Source organism: Cannabis sativa, chromosome 6 (genome assembly GCF_029168945.1).
Source record: "Cannabis sativa cultivar Pink pepper isolate KNU-18-1 chromosome 6, ASM2916894v1, whole genome shotgun sequence".
Lineage (NCBI taxonomy): Eukaryota > Viridiplantae > Streptophyta > Magnoliopsida > Rosales > Cannabaceae > Cannabis > Cannabis sativa.
Window position 1 is genome coordinate 63186477 of NC_083606.1, and position 21705 is coordinate 63208181.

Genomic DNA, 21705 nt, shown 5'->3' on the forward strand with positions numbered 1-21705 from the left:
GAAACTTTAATTAGTTTCATTATTAATAAAATAAATGATAATATATTATTTGATAATTAATTTTAATTATTAAATAATTATATTTGTCATTTATGTGGTGGAACAATGGAATTGGCAGTTTTTGACAAAACAGGAAACTATCAGTGTAGGAAAAGGAAAGTTGGAAAAGTGGCAAGCCTTGTTTCCACAATGCCTAGGCCGGCCACTTAGCTTCCTTTTCTCTTTGATTTTTTCAATTCCAAATGTCAATCATAGCCCTTGGTGGTCTTCTATAAATAGAAGGCAAAGGCTTCAGAGTTGCATACAACTGTACAACCTTTTCACAGTATTATTCTGAAAGAATTTTCTCTCAGAAAATTCTCTCTGAGCCGCCACCCTCTCTCTCTCTATTCCTTCACTGTTTCGAAATGTATAAGTGCTAGAGTAGTGCCCACACATATCAAGCAATACCTCAATCATAGTGAGGAAGGCTGTGTAGAATTCAGAAACAACAAAGAAGGACTATCGGGCTCAGATCTTGATTATACTCTGCTACAGAAAGGAATCAAGGATTAGAGATCTGAGTGGGAGGAGACATATATATTCCGCTGCAATCACTGTAAGATTTCTGATACTCTTATGTGTTTAATTTCCTATCGTTTTAGAAGTTCATATTCAGGTTGTTAAATCAACATACTTGTGAGTAGATCTAAGATCCTGGTAAAATAACTTCCAACAACTGGCACCAGAGCCATGGTAATTGATTTGCTTGCAAGAAATTTGGACTTAAAACGATTTGCTTGTTTTTTGGATGGTATCATGTTGCTTTGAGTGTCATATTGATGTTTGATTATTGTTTGTGAATTCTGGGAAAAATGGTTACTGTTCTTATTCTGTAATTATTTTTGTTGGATAGTTTGGAAAATTCTAAGCAATTTAATTTTTTACAGAACTCGATTTCGATTTAATTTGAATTAGTTATGAATTTTTGAACATTAGAAAAATCGGGGTGACGAGCAACCTCATCACGCGCGCGGAATGGCTGCTTGCAGCCTTCCTGCGCCGTGATTTCTCGGCCAATCACCCAGGATACACGCGCGGATGGCCATGCATGGCATGCCATCCGTACAGTTCATCCAATTTTTCAGTTTTTTCGATTTTTCATGCTATTTCATGGAATTAAATTCCGATTTTTTGTGTAGTTTTGTATGTTGATTTTTGTTTTTCAAATTTCAAATCTAATTATCAGAAATAAATTAATTTTAGATATTAGTGTAATTTGATTTTGAAAATAGGAAAAATCAAGTTTTGCTTACCTCTTTTCTTATTTCCTTTAAAATTTGATTATTTTATTTTTTTTAAGGTCAGATATTAATTTTTTTTGGTAACTTGACCTTAATTAAAATAAGATCAAGATAATCATGATAATTTTAAAAGAGGAAATAAGGTATTTTTGTTAACTTTTAAATTTTGTTATTTTTTTTTAATTAAATTAAATTGTAAAACAAGAAAAGGGTATGTATTTACCATTTTCTATTTTATTATTTAATTTATTAAATAACATGAAATTTAAAAGGAAAGTTAGCAATTTAATTTTGAAATGACATTTAAGTTACCCAAAACCTAATTTTTTCAAAATGGTAGGTTTAATTTTAATTTTATTTTCGAAATAAATGTTTAAAATTAAATAAATCCTACATCCAACTATCCAAATCTAACCTTGTTGCAGGAGTATGTGTTTTAGATTGTTTGTAAGTTTTCTAAAACCTATTATTGCTTGATCTAAATTGCCTTGGTTAACTTGATGATAGATCCAATGATCTAATTTTAACAAAAGGTTCAATTGATGATAGATCAAGTAAATAACTTGTAACAGGTAATTTTTACAAACTTCTTTCATCTGTGTATGACCTAGCAACATGATAGGATCCATACGAATGTGTATGCCTGTGTGAGCCTATATGTTTAATTTCTATTATAGATACATATAGGTTGTTGTTGCTAAATAAAATATCATAACTGATAGATTTTATTTAGGCTCATTTAGTAGTGAGCCTATTCAATTAATAACAGTTATTCATTTTAAGGTTAAATTCCTCCCTTTTGGGCCTTGTGTGAGAGTTGGGAGCCTTAGAAGTGGGTACGACATACTGGACCCAGCCCCCCCTCACATGAACAACCCCAATTGTGAAGGCCCATTTGCCTGATTTGGATAACTGTGCTAGGTTAATTATATTAGTTTGACCTAATAAAAAATTGATTAGCAACATAATTAATTTCATTCTTCCTTGAAATTAATTTAAGAAAAACATAGTTTGAATAGTTATATTCTGGAAAGCTATATGTATTTTTCTTGTTTTTTAATTAAATATGGAATTATAACCATATAAATTCTTTCTGAATCTTAATTTTATAATTTCATTAAATATTCCTATTTAAGTTGAGATTTAGTTAAATCTATCAAATCAACTTAGATTTGAATATTTTTTGAATTTCCTATTATAAATTAAGTTGAAGAATTTTGGGAATTGGTTATTAAGATTCTTTAGATATTTTTTAAGTTGATATTTTCTAAATATGGGAACTTAAAATGGAATATCTTCTAAATTAAGTGGTTACTACTTAATTGGTAATATTTAATTAAGTCATTGGTTGAGGAATATTTTTAAGTTGGGTATTTAGATTTTTCTAAACAACTTAAATAAGATATTTTTCAAAATTATTCCATTTTTGAAATTTAATTAAAGTTTTTACTTAATTTGTAATATTTCATTATTGAGATATGGAATATAAATGATTAAACAAAATACATGTTTAAATAATGAGCTTTAATCAAGAGAAATTCGATCTTCATTGTTGGTTTTACATAGCTATTGTTTTAGTGAGTAATCCTCTCTAATGGAGGAACGTTCATTAGCAAGTTAGCGCCGTTTAATCTCGAAAGATAAGTATTCTTATAGGTTTATTTATATGGTTCATGACCACCCTAATGGTGGCGACTATATAAGACTTACAAGAATGCGAAACAATGGTAGAAGCTCATAAGATAGAATTGCCTTGACTCTCGCCTAAACGGGACAACGCTGAATTCCAATCTTGATCGAATAAAAGGTTGCTAGAATGTTTGACATTTTAGATGAATTGACAACTCTATTCAATGGATGATGCTTTGACTCTCGCCTAAACGGGACACTGTATCAGTTCGTTGGAAAGCTTCGAAAATAAACTATGTTAGATTTAGTATTTTTATAACATAAGTGATTATTTGTTTTCTAAACCTGTGTATGAATTTATAGAACCAAAACCTTACTTCTGTTTATTGATATGTTGTAGTGCCAATATGAATAACCCTCATCCCGATCCACTCCTAGTTAGTATCTTTGCAAAAGAACTCAATAGTGTGAAAATGCATCCTGGTAGTTGCATTAACTCACACCTATTGTTGATGAATCTGAAATTCCAAAAGGCAAATCTACTAGGAATTGATTTATCAAAGGAACAATGGGTAAAACTCATACTTTATAGTCTTCCTCAGGAGTATAACAGTTTTGTTCTATATTATTTATTGAACAATCCTAACTCCTTCGACATGGACAAACTCGAGTCTGAGTTAAGGGCCCATGAGCGGGATCTGATTGCAATGAGACCTCCTAGCATTGCAAGCTTTAATCAGAGGAAGAAGATTAAGTATGAGGGCTCTAATAAAGCTGCTTCTTCAAGTACAATTATCGAACATCATGTTCTATGTGCGAATTGTAATGGAAAGGGACATAAAGAAGAACAATGTCCCAGGCTTCTAGACAATTCAAACGAAGCTGCTTGAAACTTGGGAGAATCTTCACCCAGATGAGTTAAAGCTTAAAGTTGGAAATGGCGAGTTGGTATCAGTTAAAGCAAGAGGAACAGCCCGAATCAAGTTTAATTCTAAGAAGTTTTTACTTTTAGAGAATGTTTTATATATTCCCAATTTTAGTAGAAACTTGATTAGCGTTTCATGTTTACAGACACAATTTTAAATATTGAATTTTTCGAGTTCAAATTGTTCAATTTCTCGTAATGGATTTCATATATGTGTTGCAAACATGGAACGAGGGCTTTATGTTTTAAGACCTGATACTCAAATCTCACTAAATACTGAACTTTTCAATGTAGCTAAACCTAGAAGCCTTAAGAGAAAAGAGATTGATAATGATGATCAAACTTATCTATGGCATTTACGTTTAGGTCATATAGGTTTTGATAGACTCAATAGGCTAACCAAAGACGGTCCATTGAAAAATGTCGTCTTAGGAGAAATGCCAGTCTGCGAGTCTTGCCTAGAAGGAAAAATGACCAAACGTTCTTTCTCTGCAAAGGGAGAGCGTGCCAAAGAACCCCTAGGGTTAGTACATTCAGATGTTTGCGGACCGCTGAATGTAAAAGCCAGAGGAGGTTATGAGTATTTCGTCACTTTCATTGACGATTTCTCTAGATATAGTTTTCTTTACCTAATGCAAAAGAAATCTGAAACGTTTGAAAAGTTTCAGGAATTTCATGCTTTGGCTCAAAACCAATTAGGTAAAACATTAAAGATCTTGCGAACTGATAGGGGTGGAGAATATATGGATATGCAGTTCAAAGATCATCTAATTGAACTTGGAATTGAATCCCAATATACTGCCCCAAGCACTCCACAGCAGAATGGAGTTGCAGAAAGAAGAAATCGCACTCTCTTAGAAATGGTTAGGTCTATGCTGAGTTATTCAACTCTGTCTACGTCCTTCTGGGGATATGCTATTCAAATGGCAAACGACATTTTAAATGTTGTTCCATCTAAAGCAGTTCCTAAGACACCCGTCGAACTATGGAATGGTCGCACACCTAGTTTGCGCCATTATAGGATTTGGGGGTGCCCTGCTCACGTCTTAAGAAAGAAAGAAGGCAAAGTTTGGAATCGCGAACTGAAGTTTGCATGTTTGTCGGAAATTCTAAAGAGACTAGGGGTGGACTATTCTATAGTCACAAGGATAACAAAGTGTTTGTTTCTACAAATGCTACTTTCCTTGAAGATAACTATATGAAAGACAACAAACCGAAAAGTGAAATTGTATTAGAGGAAATGCTCATAGATACTGTTCCTTCAAATGTACCATCTTCTTCTACTCAAGAAGAGGAACATCCCACTCCCTCAGTTGTAGCAACTGAGAAAACTACTACTAAAGCTCCTGTTCAGAAGGTCACCGCTCCTCGTCGTAGTGGGAGGGTTTCTACGAAACCATCTCGTTATGGCTTGGATGGTGAAATCAATATGGTCATTGGTGACGGTATTGATGACGACCCATTGACCTATAAACAGGCAATGGCAAGTCCGCAACGGAAGCGATGGTCAGCCGGTATGGATTCAGAAATGGATTCCATGAAAAAGAACAAAGTCTGGGAATATGTAGAACCACCTGAAGATTTTTGTCCAATTGGATGTAAATGGGTCTACAAGAAGAAAAGAGGTGCTAGAGGCGAAGTCGAAACTTTCAAAGCTAGACTGGTCGCCAAGGGTTATACCCAAAGAGAAGGTGTGGACTATGAGGAAACTTTTAGTCATGTTGCCATGCTCAAATCCATCTGAATTCTTCTCTCCATAGCTGCCGCCTTAGATTATGAAATTTGGCAAATGGATGTCAAGACAGCTTTTCTTAATGGGCTTCTTGAAGAAACCATCTATATGGAGCAACCAGAAGGTTATGTTCTTCCTGGGCAGGAGAATAAAGTTTGCAAATTAAATAGGTCCATATATGGACTTAAGCAAGCTTCTCGCTCATGGAATAAAAGGTTTGATGAGATCATCAAGACCTACGGCTTTCATCAGAATGAAGATGAACCTTGTGTTTACCAACTCAAGGAAAACCAAGTAGTAGTATTCCTGGTCCTTTATGTTGATGACATTTTGATCATTGGAAACAATGTCAAGAAAATGACTCACATCAAGGAATGGCTTGACACTCAATTCGATATGAAAGACTTGGGTGAGGCAGCCTATGTTCTTGGTATTCAGATTGTCAGAAACCGAAAGAACAGATCCCTTGCTCTCTCTCAAACAGCTTACATTGACAAAGTTCTAGAGAGATTTTCCATGACCAATACCAAAGGGGCAAACATGCCCTCTAGACATGGTATCCGTCTATCTAAGGAACAGTGTCCTACTGATCCTCAAGAGATAGAAGACATGGCAAAAATTCCTTATGCTTCTGCAGTTGGAAGTCTAATGTATGCTATGCTATGCACTAGACCTGACATCTGCTATGCAGTTGGAATCGTGAGCAGGTATCAGTCAAATCCAGGACGGGTACATTGGAATGCTGTTAAGTATATTTTGAAATACTTAAAGAGTACAAGAGATTATGTATTAGTCTACAAGGGTGGTGCTTTAAATCCCTTAGGCTATACAGACTCAGATTTCCAGGGATGTCTTTAAGACAGGAAATCTACATCTGGGATGGTGTTTACTCTTGGGGGTGGGGCAGTAGTTTGGAGAAGCGCTAAACAAACTGCGATTTTAGATTCTACCATGGAGGCAGAATACATAGCTGCCGAAGCGATTAAAGAGGTTGTCTGGCTTAGGAAGTTCTTCACCAGTCTTGGTGTAGTTCCTGGAATGGAAAGGCCTCTAGTCCTGCTTTGTGATAACACTGGAGCTATAGCCAATAGTAAGGAACCTTGGAGCCACAAGAGAAGTAAGCATATAGAAAGAAAGTATCATATTATCAGAGAATATGTGGCAAGAGGGGATGTACTGGTGGAGAAAGTGGATACGCAGGATAACTTGGCTGATCCATTCACCAAAGTCTTGGCAGTAACTTCATTTGAAAAGCACCGTCAGAATTTAGGATTAATTGAAATGTACTGATTTGTTTTATATTAGTGCAAGTGGGAGTTTGTTGGGTTTTATGCCCTAAACAAAACTCTGTTTCAATGTAATCCAGATTATTCAATATCAATAAAGTAACAGAAGTAATTTTTCATTCACTTGTGTATGTTTTGGTTCACTTAATCAATTGCTTGTCTGTTTGATTTATAAATTCATCCAAACCCCTTTTCACATACTTGATAATGTTTATTGTGTTGTCAACACAGTGGAAAATAAACATGACTATGTGAATAAAGTATTCCTAGATTTATCAGAACACTGGGTTTCACTGATATGATAATCTACAACAGAGTTTACTTACATTTGGAGAAATGTTATGTTCTTTCCAGAACATAGGTTAAAGTAAAGCTCAGGTTGGATGCATGGAGTATGCATTGGAATGGACCGATATTGAACTTTGAATTAGATTTTGAAACTTACCGTAAATATCTATTCAATTCAATATCATAAGTTGATCCTAGATCACATGATCGAAATCCTGATATGGTTAGGCTCATTTTCAAGAGTATTATTCGTGTTCTTTGATTTGTTAGTTAAGCCTAATCTTTAGTCTGGGCAATACATACATTTTGGGAACACGGTAATGCGATTGAGTGGGAGCGCTAACATAAATATGGAATCTATAGCTTCTATCTGGCGAATAGTAAGCAAAGGGTGATTTCCTTCGAGCTTAACCAAACGAGATAAATGATTGAGTACTCATTTCACTTAGTTGAAATATCATTTATACAGGGTTAAGTGTTTTGAGGATAAAATACATTGTAGGGTGTTACGGTAATTTAGTCCCTTTACAGTGTAAATCATCCATATAGAGGATCATTGATCACATTAGGATTATAACAATGGATAACTAATAATGTGTCTATATGGTGGAACATATAGAGCATTCTATATACTGAGAGTGCAATTCTGAGTTCTATGTGTGGATTCAACGAAGAATTAATAAGTCAGTGAATTTAAGTGGTAAATTCTAGATCTGCTTATTGGAAGCTCGGATATATAGACCCATGGTCCCCTCACTAGTTGAGATGATATTACTTGTAAGACTCATTTAATTCATTTTAATTAATCAATTAAAAATTCTCAAGATAGACTTGTCTATTTGAGAATTTATCACTTATTAAGGGCAAAACAGTAAATAGAGATTTTGAAAGGCATATTTATTAATTAGGAAACTTTAATTAGTTTCATTATTAATAAAATAAATGATAATATATTATTTGATAATTAATTTTAATTATTAAATAATTAGATTTGTCATTTATGTGGTTGAACAATGGAATTGGCAGTTTTTGACAAAACAGGAAACTATCAGTGTAGGAAAAGGAAAGTTGGAAAAGTGGCAAGCCTTGTTTCCACAATGCCTAGGCCGGCCACTTAGCTTCCTTTTCTCTTTGATTTTTTCAATTCCAAATGTCAATCATAGCCCTTGGTGGTCTTCTATAAATAGAAGGCAAAGACTTCAGAGTTGCATACAACTGTACAACCTTTTCACAGTATTATTCTGAAAGAATTTTCTCTCAGAAAATTCTCTCTGAGCCGCCACCCTCTCTCTCTCTATTCCTTCACTGTTTCGAAATGTATAAGTGCAAGAGTAATGCCCACACACATCAAGTAATACCTCAATCATAGTGAGGAAGGCTGTGTAGAATTCAGAAACAACAAAGAAGGACTGTCGGGCTCAGATCTTGATTATACTCTGCTACAGAAAGGAATCAAGGGTTAGAGATCTGAGTGGGAGGAGACATATATATTCCGCTGCAATCACTGTAAGATTTCTGATACTCTTATTTGTTTAATTTCCTATCGTTTTAGAAGTTCATATTTAGGTTGTTAAATCAACATACTTGTGAGTAGATCTAAGATCCTGGTAAAATAACTTCCAACAATTTTGGGGGAATATGTGGCTCGAGGAAAAAAGATGATGACCTACTTAAGTAAGATTCAAGACCTCTTAGCACAATTCAAAGGATACACCATAAAGAAAATACCAAGAGAAGAAAAGGCAACTGCTGATGCCTTGGCATGACTACCAAGCAGCACGGTATCAGACAAGACAAAATTTGTGCCCATTCAATAGCTTAAGGGGCCTAGCATCACCTCCTCAATAGAAATTTTAGTGCTAGATAATACTCCTACCTGGATGACCCCAATCGTAGCTTACCTCAAAACTAGAACACTACAGAGTGATAGAAATAATGCTTAAAAAATGATGTGGAAAGTTGCACAGTACTTAATACTAGACGGAGTAATGTACAAGCATGGATTTTCCTTGCCACTTTTGAGATGTGTTACAATAGAGGAAGCTACTCGACTTCTCACTGAAGTCCACAAAGGGTTCTGTGGATCACACTAGGGGACAAAGTTTATCCAAAAAGATACTCCAACAAGGATACTTCTAACCGACCATGATTGAGGACTTAAAAGCCCATAAAGAGATGTGAAAAGTGCCAAAGAATTGAAAAGAACCCTAGATCTCTACCCAATGAACTGATCCAAATGAAAAGTTCCTGGCCGTTTGTAATATAGGGAATTCTTGTGATTGGACAAATGCTAAACGAAAAAGGTGGGGTCCAATACGCTGTAGTGGCAATTTACTACTTCTCCATGTGAACAAAGGCTAAACCACTGGCAACAATAACTTTGAAAAAAGTCCTTGACTTCATTGTGAAGAACATTATATGTTAGTGCAGACTTCCTTAGATTTTTTTTTTCAAACAATGGCAAGTCATTTGATAGCCAAATGTTCACAAATTTCTACATGAAACGTGAAATTTTTAAGATCTTTTCAACAATGGCACACCCCCAAACAAACGGATAGGTCGAACTAGTGAACAAGATCCTTAAAGACACCCTAAAAAATGTCTTAAGGAGGTTAAGGGCAACTGATCTAAAGAGCTACCTAAAGTACTCTAGTCGTACAGAACCACTGAACAGACAAATACTAGATAGACACCATTTGCAATGGCCTATGGCTATGAGGAAATGCTACCAATTGAAGTTGAACCGCAGTCCTATAGAAGACTAATCAGAAACTCCAAAAAGAATCCTTAGATGAGCTCAAGGAGAAAAGAGATCAATCCAATTTAAAGCTTCAGTCCTACCAACAGAAAGTGGCTAGATACTTCAATACACAAGTAAAAAAAAGGAAGTTTTTTGTGGGAGACATGGTACTTAGAATAGTTTTCTTGAATACAAAAGACAGTGCAACGGGCGTGCTCAGACCAAATTGGGAAGTGCCATACCAAGTCACTAAAATCACAATGTTAAGAGCCTACAAGTTGGGTCGGTACAATGACAAAATTGAACTTATTTTCGTGCCTCAGTATTCAAATCTTGTTTCCAAATTAGATATGGTTTTATTACTTATTAATTATGTTCATCTGTAGAAAGCGGGTGGTGCGAGTACGCTAACGTGTGCAAACTATGTTCAACATCTGTTATGCAAAGAAAAAGAAGAGTATCATAAATGAGAAGACAAAAGAGGCTATGGTATGATCCAATTATTCTTAAATTATGTATTATATATTGCTAGCTAGTTTAGTTCAATCTTAATTAACATGTCTATAATGTGAAATTAATGATAGTTACAATTACAAGAGAGAGAAGAAAAGAATGAGGATTCATCAAAAGAAAAGACTATGAATGATTCATTTTCTGAAATTATGGGTGGGGAAAAATATGGATCAATTCGCATGTTTAGATTCGACGTCTGCCCATTCGATGTGTGGAAAGATAAATCAACTTGGAAAATGAGTCAAAATAAGTATGTAGCTGCGCTGGAGTTAAAAGTAGATGATCTAGAATCTCAACTTGAAAATCTTCAGACTATGTTGAACAACCAAAACAATGGCAATGTGATATCTACTGTACAGGTTAAATAACTCGTTTTTTTTTTTAATAATTTCTAATATTAACCCAAATTTGTACTAACTAAAATTAATTGTTTGCTTGCAGACTTTAGATCGTGGTGACATTACCACATCTTCAAATCTAGTTTAGTTTTATTTTATTTTGTTGATTTTTAACTTACTATTCTATCAACTATATACTTATTTTGTTAATTTATTGTATATATATGTAGGACATAAATGTTAGTACCTCACTTAATAAAGAAACTAGACGTCAACTTTGGTTTTCATCTCCCGCGTATGATACTCTTGTTATTGAGGTAACTAGTACTCTTATGTTATCAATTTTATAAAATATTATCTCATTACTTTTGCATCACATTTAAAACTTGAACGTACACAACAATTTTCATCACTTTATTCTCAAAATATATATTCTCTACAGTACTTGCTTTGTCAGTTTGTCTATATGTATGTATATGTATATCTTATAGTTAGCTTCTATTAGCTTTGTTAAAGCATATAAACAGAAAATGATATCATCATATAGGTTGCATGTTGCAGGGATGCAATGAGATTATTAAAGTGCACATTTCTTTCAATAATGTCAATAATCTTCAACTCATTACCTGATCATTCACTTTCAACACTACTTCTTCTCCTTTAGTTAATAATTAGTATTGATTTATAATTTTTTATGCAGGTTGGGGAAGCAGTCAACATTAAAAGTGTCACTAATAAGCTTGAAACCATTGTTATTGGTATCGTTTGCAGCAAAGATCCATCTAAAAAAGTTGGAGGAGAAGAACTTGGATCTTTTTTTTTCTGAAGTTATTGTTAAAGTTCCTATCAAGCCTAATGAACTATTGATTAAACCATATGGATGTATAAAGACAATCTGTGATGCTGTTGGAGCGTCCATTGCATGGCCAACATCATTTGCGGTAAGTTCAATATGATTTTAGAATAATAGTCTACCATTCATTAAATATTACTTTAAATGTGCAAAAGTATTTACATATTTGGTATTTTCTTGTAGATTTCATGTGAAGCAGATACCCAACTTGATGACTCAATGCTGTGATTTCATTACTATAGAAGTTGAAATTTTTGTAAATATTTCCGTTTTAGTTGTTGTTAATGTCAATGTTTGTAGTAGAAGATTCACAATACTGTTCTTTGTGCTTTTTTATTTGGTGTTGTCTTTGTTTATATAGTTGGTGTTTATTAAATATTAATGTAGTTTTATTGTTGTGTAAGAAATACTTTGAGACATATGTATTATTTACAATAATATTCATTATATATATATATTTAGATTATATTAATTTATAATAAGTGAAATTATATTAATGTAAATTTAAAATTAAATAATTATATAATATTTAAAAAATGAATTACCATTTCAATAGTATATACTTATAAAAGTCAACAATTTATTTTTTTAATTATATATATAAAAATAATTTAATAACATTTGTATAAATGTTAGTAATATAATGTAGTAATAATTTAAAAATGTCACTATAATTATTTAAAATATTAGAAATAATGATTTAATGACATTTTCATAAATGTGAGTAATATAATTTAGTAACAACATTAAAATGTTACTAAAATCATTTATATATAAAAAAATAAACATATAAAATATTTTTTAGTAACATTTTCAAATGTTACTAAAGTGTATTATTTAATAACATTTTAGTTTACATCACATGGGCATATCCAACATTTTTTACAAATGTTACAAAAACTATGAATGTGAATAAAAGTGTATAATAGTAACATTTCTAGGTGTTACTAAATATCATTTTTGTTGTAGTGAGTACAACCAATGAATGCGAAGGTCTGATGACAACTTAATTGTATTTTTTGTTTAAAAACACTATTCTTAGATGGTGGTTTCTGGATTGGCAACCTGCTCAGAAGTTCTAAAAAAATTTAGTGCTAAGGTACCCCTAACCACATTAAGGCACCTTTGATGTAACAAAACACCATTCTTAAATGATGTCTTCTAGGCGGAATCCCTCCTCAAAAGTTTACAAATTTTATTTATTGCTAAGGTCCGATGATAATCTTAAAGCATTTCTTATATTTAATAAATGCAAGTTACATATGTAACTACACATTCTCATAAATAAATGAAAAATTTGATTTATTATCATTCAAATTGTATCAACTTTTTATACAATTGCTTACAAATACTTAGTGATTTATTTTAAGTCACGGATTTAACTAACATGTGTACAAACTTGTCTGCCATAAAGTCTAAACATACCATTATGGTATACTCTGGTTAATTTTTTAAGTGACCAAGAATTTAAATTTTGCTTGGTCACTTGGGGAGCACCTAAACCCGTATAGATAAAATTGCACGAGAAGATATGTTAGCAAAAAACAAAGAATTAAGTTTGTGCAAAACTAAAGGTTTTATTAGGCACCAAAACATTAAAAGTTTGGAATTAAAAGTTGTCCGACCAACCGTGTGTCTGCATAAAAAATATAAAACAAAGTTTACAAACTGCTTGGTCAGCTAAATTGTATCAAGTATAAGGCCATTAAGGCTGAAGAGCAAAAGTAAAAATTATGAAAAGAGAAAGCGAAGGCATCTTCAAAAGTCCATTGGAGTCAGAGGTTTCTGGTACTCAGCCGATAGGATGTCATCTTGCTGTTGGATAAAAAAGTTTGGGTCAATTGCTTTAGACTACTCGACATTCTCACCAATAGCTTCACCAACATATTCCTATCTTTCCTCAGCTCCTCTTTGACTTTTTCCTTTCCACAGAACTCCAACATGTTGATATATTCCTCATGAGTAAGATAAGAAAAGTTACCTTTGGGATTGGCCTTCCAGAACTCATAAAAGAGTTTGTTGCTGATAGACTCATACTTTTGGTTGCCATTCACGTGAGCCTTCTTCTTGTCTTTTAGAGCCTCGACCAATTTTTGAGAGGATTCACTCAAGTCTTTGATTTTTCCCTCCTAATTGAGAATAAGTTGCCAAAGTCCGTCCCTCTCGTTAGTAAGCTAGTGAAATCTCTTTGCTTCCTTCTCCAAGTTAGCCTCTAATCACTCAACTGAGGGTATGTTAACAAGCTTCTGCTCCATGTTGGCTATTTGCTTGTTCACCTCAAAAGTCTTCTTATTTACCTTTGTAAGTCTAGTCTCCTTTTTCTTGGCCTCATCTTTGGCTACCTAGATGGTTTTCTTCAGCTCGCTAGACGAAATTCTAGCTTGGGCGATAGAGGTCTTGGCCCTAGAGTGTCAGTGACCAAGCTTCAAGTTCACCTAAAAAATGACTAATTAAAAATATGTTGGTCGGTATATAATGAACATAAGCCAAAAAGATAGAAAAGCTACCTTGGTAAGCTCTCTCAGGTGACCTCTGACTAGGACATCAACTGATTGTTCATTAGCTCCTCACAACTGTTCAGTGATGTCGTACATGACCCTATCCTAGTAGTATTACACCACCTCCTTAGCCATTTTATCTTTAGATCACACATGAATGGTTGATTTGGAAGACTTTTGAGCCAACAAAGTAGGAAAAATAGGAAGATGAGTATTGGATGTCCTTTTAGATGATACTTGAAAGGGAAATGGGGGGCTAGTCATCTAGAATCTCAACTTCTTCCTCTTGGGCGGGAGGAGCAAGAGGTGGAGTCAACGACATGCGTTCTCTGGAAGGAGGAGTCACATCTCTTTGTCTCAGTGCTTTGGCAGGAGGCTATTGGCTAGAGGTTGTTACGAAAATTGTAAATAGTACGCAAGTGCACGTAATCAAGTAGTAAGCTCACACAGGTGAGGTCGAACCACAGGAAATGGGATTGAGTACCCCTAGATTAAATCTATGTTTCTATTTGGCAAATCAATGTTTTTCAAGTTCAATAATCGAATAAAAATTCGAGAAGCTTAAAGAGACAACAAAATTAATCAAAAATGAGAAGATAGGGAAGAGAATCATGTTGATAGGTTTACCCAATCGTTAATGCCTAATTACTATTCCAATTCTTGTTGTGAATGACAGATTATTCAAATTAACCTAGCTCTTTTCAGATCTTCTAGGTTCTAAACCTCATCCTCTCTAATTAATCTCTTAATTAGACTCACATGAAATCTGCATTAAACAATAATCTAAATCGTCATATAAGTCATGCAAATACCTTCATTTTACATAAACCTAGATTATCCAAATTTTAGCATTCTCAATTCTCACTTTTCAGATTTCGAATTGAGATCCTAGATATGCAAAAGGTGATCAAGCTTAAACATGGAAATAACACAAATAAGGATACTTTCACAATCAAAATGAACAGGAATGGCAATTAACATTAACTAGGGCAAACTTTAACAAACATTCATCATCTTCCCTAAATGGAAGATTAGCTCATGTTCAAATCCATAACCATTCCAAAAACATAATTTAACATAAAGAAATTAAAAAGGAAGAAAGAAAGAAACTATTGGTGGAATGAATCTGGATTTCCACTTTTCTCCTCCAGCCGCTCTTGACTGCTTTTTAGGTCTCCAAATCACTTCCCCTCAATTCATTTTGCAGTTTTCTTTTTATTTCTCATTTTCAGGATTCAAAAGATGAAATTGCCCATACTTGTACGGGATCTTGCCGCAGCGAGTGATGCGTGGCCACGGCGGTGGAACATCTCGCCGCGGCTACTGACCTAGCTCAAAACTGTCTCTCTACCTAGAGTATTTAGCCGCAACTAAGAATAGGGTCGCCGCGGCCAGAAGTGCACCGAATATTAATTTTGTGTTTTTCTTGGCTCCACTTGTCTTTTGCTACACTTTTGTAGCCCGGAGCTACCATAGCTTTGAGAAACCTGAAAACATAGAAAACAAGCGTAATTCTGTCCTAAAACATCAAAAAGCGAACATAATTGTGACCCGAAACATAGGCTAAAAATAGCTTAACAAAGGTACCTTTTTCTTTCCTTTTCATCATGCAAAGAAGCATTTTAAACAGCCTATATGCACACAAAAAAAAGGGACTTAGTCAATTATGAGAAAAATTGGGTAAAGCAAGTATGATAAGGCCCCACTATTTGTACCCTTAATCTGTGGAGGGGCATCTTCATGGAGGATGATACTAGGTGATTCATTGTCCAACGAGTCCACCAAAGGCTCTTCATTGGCCACCTTTTTTGCGGGGCTAAACAACCTTAGCAACGAGCTCATTTATGCCTATTGGGCAAACTGGAGGTGGTGCATCAGATTGGACAGACTTGAAATAGATTTGAAAAAATGGCACTTGTCTTGGGATCAATTTTGGACTTGAAATCATCAAAATTTCGATATAGGTGTGAGCCATGACTTTTAATAAATTTGAGAGGGCTTTAAAATTCAAGTTGAATCATGTCAATCAGATCAATATTGAGGGAGCAATGACCATTTTACTGAAGGTTGTTGAGCACCCAACACCCAAGTTGACATACTGACGTTAACCCGGACGATGTGTGAGTGAAAAAATATCCCAGACTTGCATTTTTTGATGCCTAAGTGATATGTTCACATCACTTGGTCAATTTGTTATTTTTGGTGAAGTTATCACCAATTCTCAAAGATGTCGCTTTTCCAACAAATTGGGTAGACTTAAAACTTCTCAATTTATGGTTAATATGTCAATATTTCACTTTGCAAAAAAAGTTAAAAAATAAAAGTGTGAATTTGACTTGTCACAAACTTTAGCTCTCATTTACTATGAAAAATAGTTAGATGGTCAAGACAAAACCTAAATTAGATAAGCAAAACCCAACGCACCAGGCTATATGTCAACCTGGACACTAGGTGCTCCTCGGGGAACTTTTTGGGGCTTGTGTTGGTACTTTTAAGGCATTCAAGATTGAAAACATTGTCTCCTAGCCCGTTATTAACCAAAATAAGAAGAACGTTCAAAGAAGAATTTCTGTTTGAAGAGCAAAAACATGTGAACCAGGTTGAATTTCAATCTGGGCGTAGGGCTCAGCACCCATGTCAACCTGGGCGCATGGCCTAACACCCATGTAAACTTGGCATTGGAGCCCTATTTTGGTGCATAAAGGATCTCATTTGCTCCCTGAGATCACTTGTATCTTCTTTATTTTTGAAAATGGAAAAGATGTCCGATGCACTTTTTGGAGAAAACACGTGGAACTGGACCGGGTTGAAAAAATGTCAACCTAGGCACTGGGCCCATGCACTAGGTCAACTTGGGCGCTGGGTCCCAGTTTTCCCACCAAATGTTTCCATTTGATTCCGAGTAATAGTCGTATTGTAATTATTTATGGAAATGGAGAATATGCCCGAAAGACTGCTCAAAAGAAATGTTTGGAAATGGCCCAGGTTTACAATATGTCAAGTTAGGCATTGAGACCTAGCACTAGATCAACCTAGGCACTGGGTCCTAGTTCCCACTCTTAGATGGCTCTGTTTATTTCCTGAAAGCACCCATATCTTAATTGTTGACGAAAAGGGAGAATATGACCATAAGACTTTGTCTAAACTGCTATTGGAAATGGCCCAAGTTGATAATATGTCAACTTGGGCGCTGAGACCTAGCACCAGTTCACCCTGGGCGCCAGGTCCCAGTTTTGGCCTCCAGGTTGATCCATTTCTTTTCTAAAAGCACTTGATTCCTCATTTTGGATGGAGACAAATAAAATTCTTTGGATACTTATGAAATATAGTGGTTGGAAGCTTTCCGAATTGACAGTATGTTAATGTGGGCGCTAGGTGAATCACCAGGTGGCCCAGGCACTGGATGCTCAGAACGGGAAGTGTTTTGATTCTGATTTTGATGCCTCTAACATGTTTGTGACATGCCTTATTCATGTTTAACTAAGAAGTTTGATAAATTCGCACTAAGAAAGAACCAAAAACTGAACCCTAGCTAAGAATGTTAACTTGGGGGCTGGGTGAAAACCCTAGATGCTTAGGTTGACTTCTGGGGGTGCTATTTAATCTCTTTTTGATTATCAAGCCTAAAAATTGGATTCTTCTTGTCTTCTTGGTTCAAAATACTAAAGTATGGTTAGTTGAAAGTAACTTGGCAGGATCCAAACACCCATTTTAGAGTTCTTGGAGTCATCTTGGGCGTAGGGCTAAAGTTCCCTCACAGGTTGACTACTATGACTCGGGACTACTCAACTCCGTAAATATTTTTCTTCTTGCCACGTGTCAAATATTTATGTCCACATCACCAGGATCAGTTTTTGAGTAAACAATCTTGATTTTGAAAAAAAAAATAAGAAAATATTAGCCTTTTAAAATATCTTGATGGTTTAAAGAGGAATGTGAGAATGCACGATCAAGGTTCTTCAATTTTTGGCGATGTCCAAAATTTTGGACAAGGATGTCATGCTACGATGGGACTTGTTGAATCCCAACCATTTATGAAAAATTCATTTTTAGAAAGTTGAAAGTTCATCCGTTATCAATTTTTACCCTGCATTGTAAGTTTCTGTAGGTACAAAAAAGGTTCTTGGTGGAACAGACTCTCCAGCTTTAGGTAAGAGTTCTCAATCTTTTAGTAAGACTCAAAAATTCATACTAATTTGTCACTTTTGTGGAGTTAAAGGTCACATTCAACCTAAATATTTACCATGATAAATGTCTTAAAAAATAAAAATTTCAATCATTATGGAAAACAATATTTGATAGGAAAAATATATCGAAATTCACGAAGATTTGGATTAAGAAAAATGAATCTAATGACTTGCTAATTTTACTTATCATAACACTCGTATTTCTAATAATTGGTCTTTTGATAGTGGGTATTCTAGACACATGATAGATGATGATCACATACTCATAGACTTCAAACCTTTAAAAAATGGTGAAGTCAAATTTAGAGATTGCATTTTGGTGAGGTACTTGGTAGTGGTACTCTAAATTATGAGGGACTACCAATGCTGAAAAATATTCCTTTTATTAATGAACTTATGGCTAATTTAAATAGTGTAACTCAACTTTGTGAGCAAGACTTATTTATAAAATTTTCTCATGATGATTGTTATTGTAGGATTTTATTTTACCAGGATCTTAGATCTACTCACAAGTATGTTTATTAACATCCTAAATAAGAACTTTCTAAAACGATAAATTAAACACATATAAAGTTTAAGAAACCTTACATTGGGTGCAGCGGAATTAAATGACTCCTTCCGTTCAGATCTCTAACCCTTGTATCCTTTCTGTAGCAGAGTATTATCAAGATCTGAACCTGGATCTCTTTCTCTGAATCCTTGATGCTGAATCTCCTTTGCTGATGATCTTTCTTCACGATCTTCCTCACTATGATTGATGTATTGCTTGCTGTGTGTGGGCACTACTCTAATCATTAAGGTAGGTTCGAAATATGAAGGAAGAAGAGAGAGAGAGAGTGGCGGCTAGAGAAGAGAGAGGAGGCTCAGGTTTTTCTAATTCAGAAAGTGTGAAGTGTAATTTTCCTGAAGCCTTCACTATCTATTTATAGCATTCCACTAGGGTTAGGTTTGAATTATTTTGGCATTAAAATAATGAAAATATCAACTTAAAAAGCCTACAAAGGTGGCCGGCCATGGCTTAGTGGACTGGGCCTTGCTTTTTGCAATTTTGCAATTTTAACACCTTTTGTATCTGACTTTCTCAAAAATGCCAATTTCCTAATTCAACCATTTAAATGCCAATTCTAACTATTTAATAACTATAAATAATTATTAAATAATATTGTCATTTATCATATTTATTAATTGAACCATACAAAGTATCATAATTAACAAATATGCCCCATATTAACTCTTTCTTTACAATTTCGCCCTTACTTAGTGAAAATTTCACAAATAGACATAGTCTAATTTGTTAATTATAATTGATTAATCAAAACCAATTACATGAGTCTTACAAACAATATTATCTCAACTAGTGCGGGGACCATGGGTCTATATAACCGAGCTTCCAATAAGTAGATCAACAATTTAGCACTAAAATTCACTAACTTATTAATTCTTCGTTGAATCCACGCATAGAACTTAGAATTGCACTCTCAGTATATAGAATGTTCTATATGTTCCACCATATAGACACATCATTAGTTATCCATTGTTATAATCCTAATTTGATCAATGATCCTCTATATGAATGATCTACACTGTAAAGGGATTAGATTACCGTTAACACCCTACTATGTATTTTATCCTTAAAACACTTGACCCCGTATAAATGATATTTTAGCTTATGTGAAATAAGATCTCCACCATTTATTTTTGTTTGGTCAAGCTCGAAGGAGATCATCCTTTGCTTACTATTTGCCAGATCGAAGCTATAGATTCCATGTTTATGCTAGCGCTCCCACTCAATTGCACTACCGTGTTCCCAAAAAGTACGTATCACCCTGACCTAAAAGTAGGCTTAACTAACAAATCAAAGAACACGAATAGCCTTTCAAGATTGAGCCTAATCATAACAGGATTAAGATTATTTGATCTAGGATCAACTTGGCGATATTGACTTGAATAGATTTTACGGTAAGTTTAATTAAATCTAAGTCAAAGTTCAATATCGGTCCCTTCCGATGCATACTCCATGCATCCAACCTGAGCTTTACTTTAACCAATGTTCTGGAAAGAACATAGTATTTCTCCAAATACAAGTAAACTCTTGTTGTAGATTATCATATCAGTAAAACCCTGTGTCTGATAAATCTAGGAAACTTTATTCACATAGTCATGTTTACTTTCCAATGTGATGACAGCACAATAAACATGATCAAGTATGTGAAAAGGGTTTAAGATGAATTTATAAATCAAATAGACAAGAAATTGATAAAGTGAACCAAAACATACATAAATGAATGAAAAATACTTCTGTTTCTTTATTGATGTTGAATAAAATAGATTACATTGAAATGGAGTTTTATTTAGGGCATAAAACCTAACAAACTCCCACTTGCACTAATATAAAACTAATTAGTACATATAAATTAATCCTAAATTCTGACGGTGCTTTTCAAAGGCTGTCACGGCCAGGACTTTGGTAAATGGATCAGCTAGGTTGTCCTCTGTGTCAACTTTCTCAACTAGTACATCCCCTCTTGCCACGTATTCTCTGATAATGTGATACTTCCTTTCAATGTGTTTGCTTCTCTTGTGGCTTCGAGGTTCTTTACTGTTTGCTATTGCTCCATTGTTATCACAGAGTAGTACCAGAGGCTTTTCCATTCCAGGAACAACACCTATGCTGGTGAAGAATTTTCTTAGCCAGACAAGTTCTTTAGCAGCTTCGGCTGCTGCTATGTATTCAGCTTCCCTAGTTGAGTCCGATATCGCGGTTTGTTTAGCACTTCTCCAAACCACTACTCCACCCCCAAGATTAAACACCATCCCAGATGTGGATTTCCTGTCTTCAAGACTTGCCTGGAAATCTGAATCAGTGTAGCCTATGGGATTTAAAGCACCACCCTTGTAGACTAACACAAGATTCCTTGTAATCTTTAAGTATTTCAGAATATACTTAACTCCATTCCAATGTTCTTGTCCTGGATTAGACTGATACCTGTTCACGATTCCAACAGCATAACAGATGTCAGGTCTAGTGCATAACATTGCATACATTAGACTTCCAACTGCAGAGGCATAGGGAATATTCGCCATGTCCTCTATCTCTTGAGGATCAGTCGGTGACTGTTCCTTAGATAGACGAATACCATATCTAGAAGGCATGTTTGCCCCATTGGCGTTGTTCATGAAGAATATCTCTAAGACTTTGTCTATGTAGGTTGTTTGAGAGAGAGCAAGAGATCTGTTCTTCCGGTTTCTGATAATCTGAATACCAAGAACATAGGCTGCTTCACCCAAATCTTTCATATCGAATTGAGTGTTGAGCCATTCCTTGATGTGAGTCATTTTCTTGACATTGTTTTCAATGATCAAAATGTCATCAACATAAAGGACTAGGAATACTACTATTTGGTCTTCCTTGAGTTGGTAAACACAAGGTTCA

General features: G+C 34.7%; 1 protein-coding gene across 2 annotated transcripts; it reads left to right on the top strand.

The window, feature by feature from the left end:
- Positions 1-10212: 10212 nt before the first annotated feature.
- LOC115724912 (uncharacterized) lies at positions 10213-11969 on the top strand. Of its 2 annotated transcripts, none has more exons than XM_061117385.1 (3): positions 10213-10372; positions 10468-10755; positions 10838-11969. In XM_061117385.1, exons 1-3 carry the CDS (start codon positions 10307-10309, stop codon positions 10880-10882), a joined length of 399 nt encoding a protein of 132 aa, XP_060973368.1. In that variant the 5' UTR covers positions 10213-10306; the 3' UTR covers positions 10883-11969. The 2 variants fall into 2 exon arrangements, with proteins under 2 accessions (XP_060973368.1, XP_060973369.1); XM_061117386.1 differs by having other exon boundaries at positions 10468-10737.
- Positions 11970-21705: the final 9736 nt, after the last annotated feature.

Bases quoted from the DNA above. Each gene is read 5' to 3' on its own strand.
- LOC115724912 (XM_061117385.1), top strand. From the start codon at position 10,307: ATGTTCAACATCTGTTATGCAAAGAAAAAGAAGAGTATCATAAATGAG. The intron at 10,373-10,467 runs GTATGATCCAAT...AATTAATGATAG, and splicing joins AGAAGACAAAAGAGGCTATG to TTACAATTACAAGAGAGAGA. The intron at 10,756-10,837 runs GTTAAATAACTC...GTTTGCTTGCAG, and splicing joins ATGTGATATCTACTGTACAG to ACTTTAGATCGTGGTGACAT.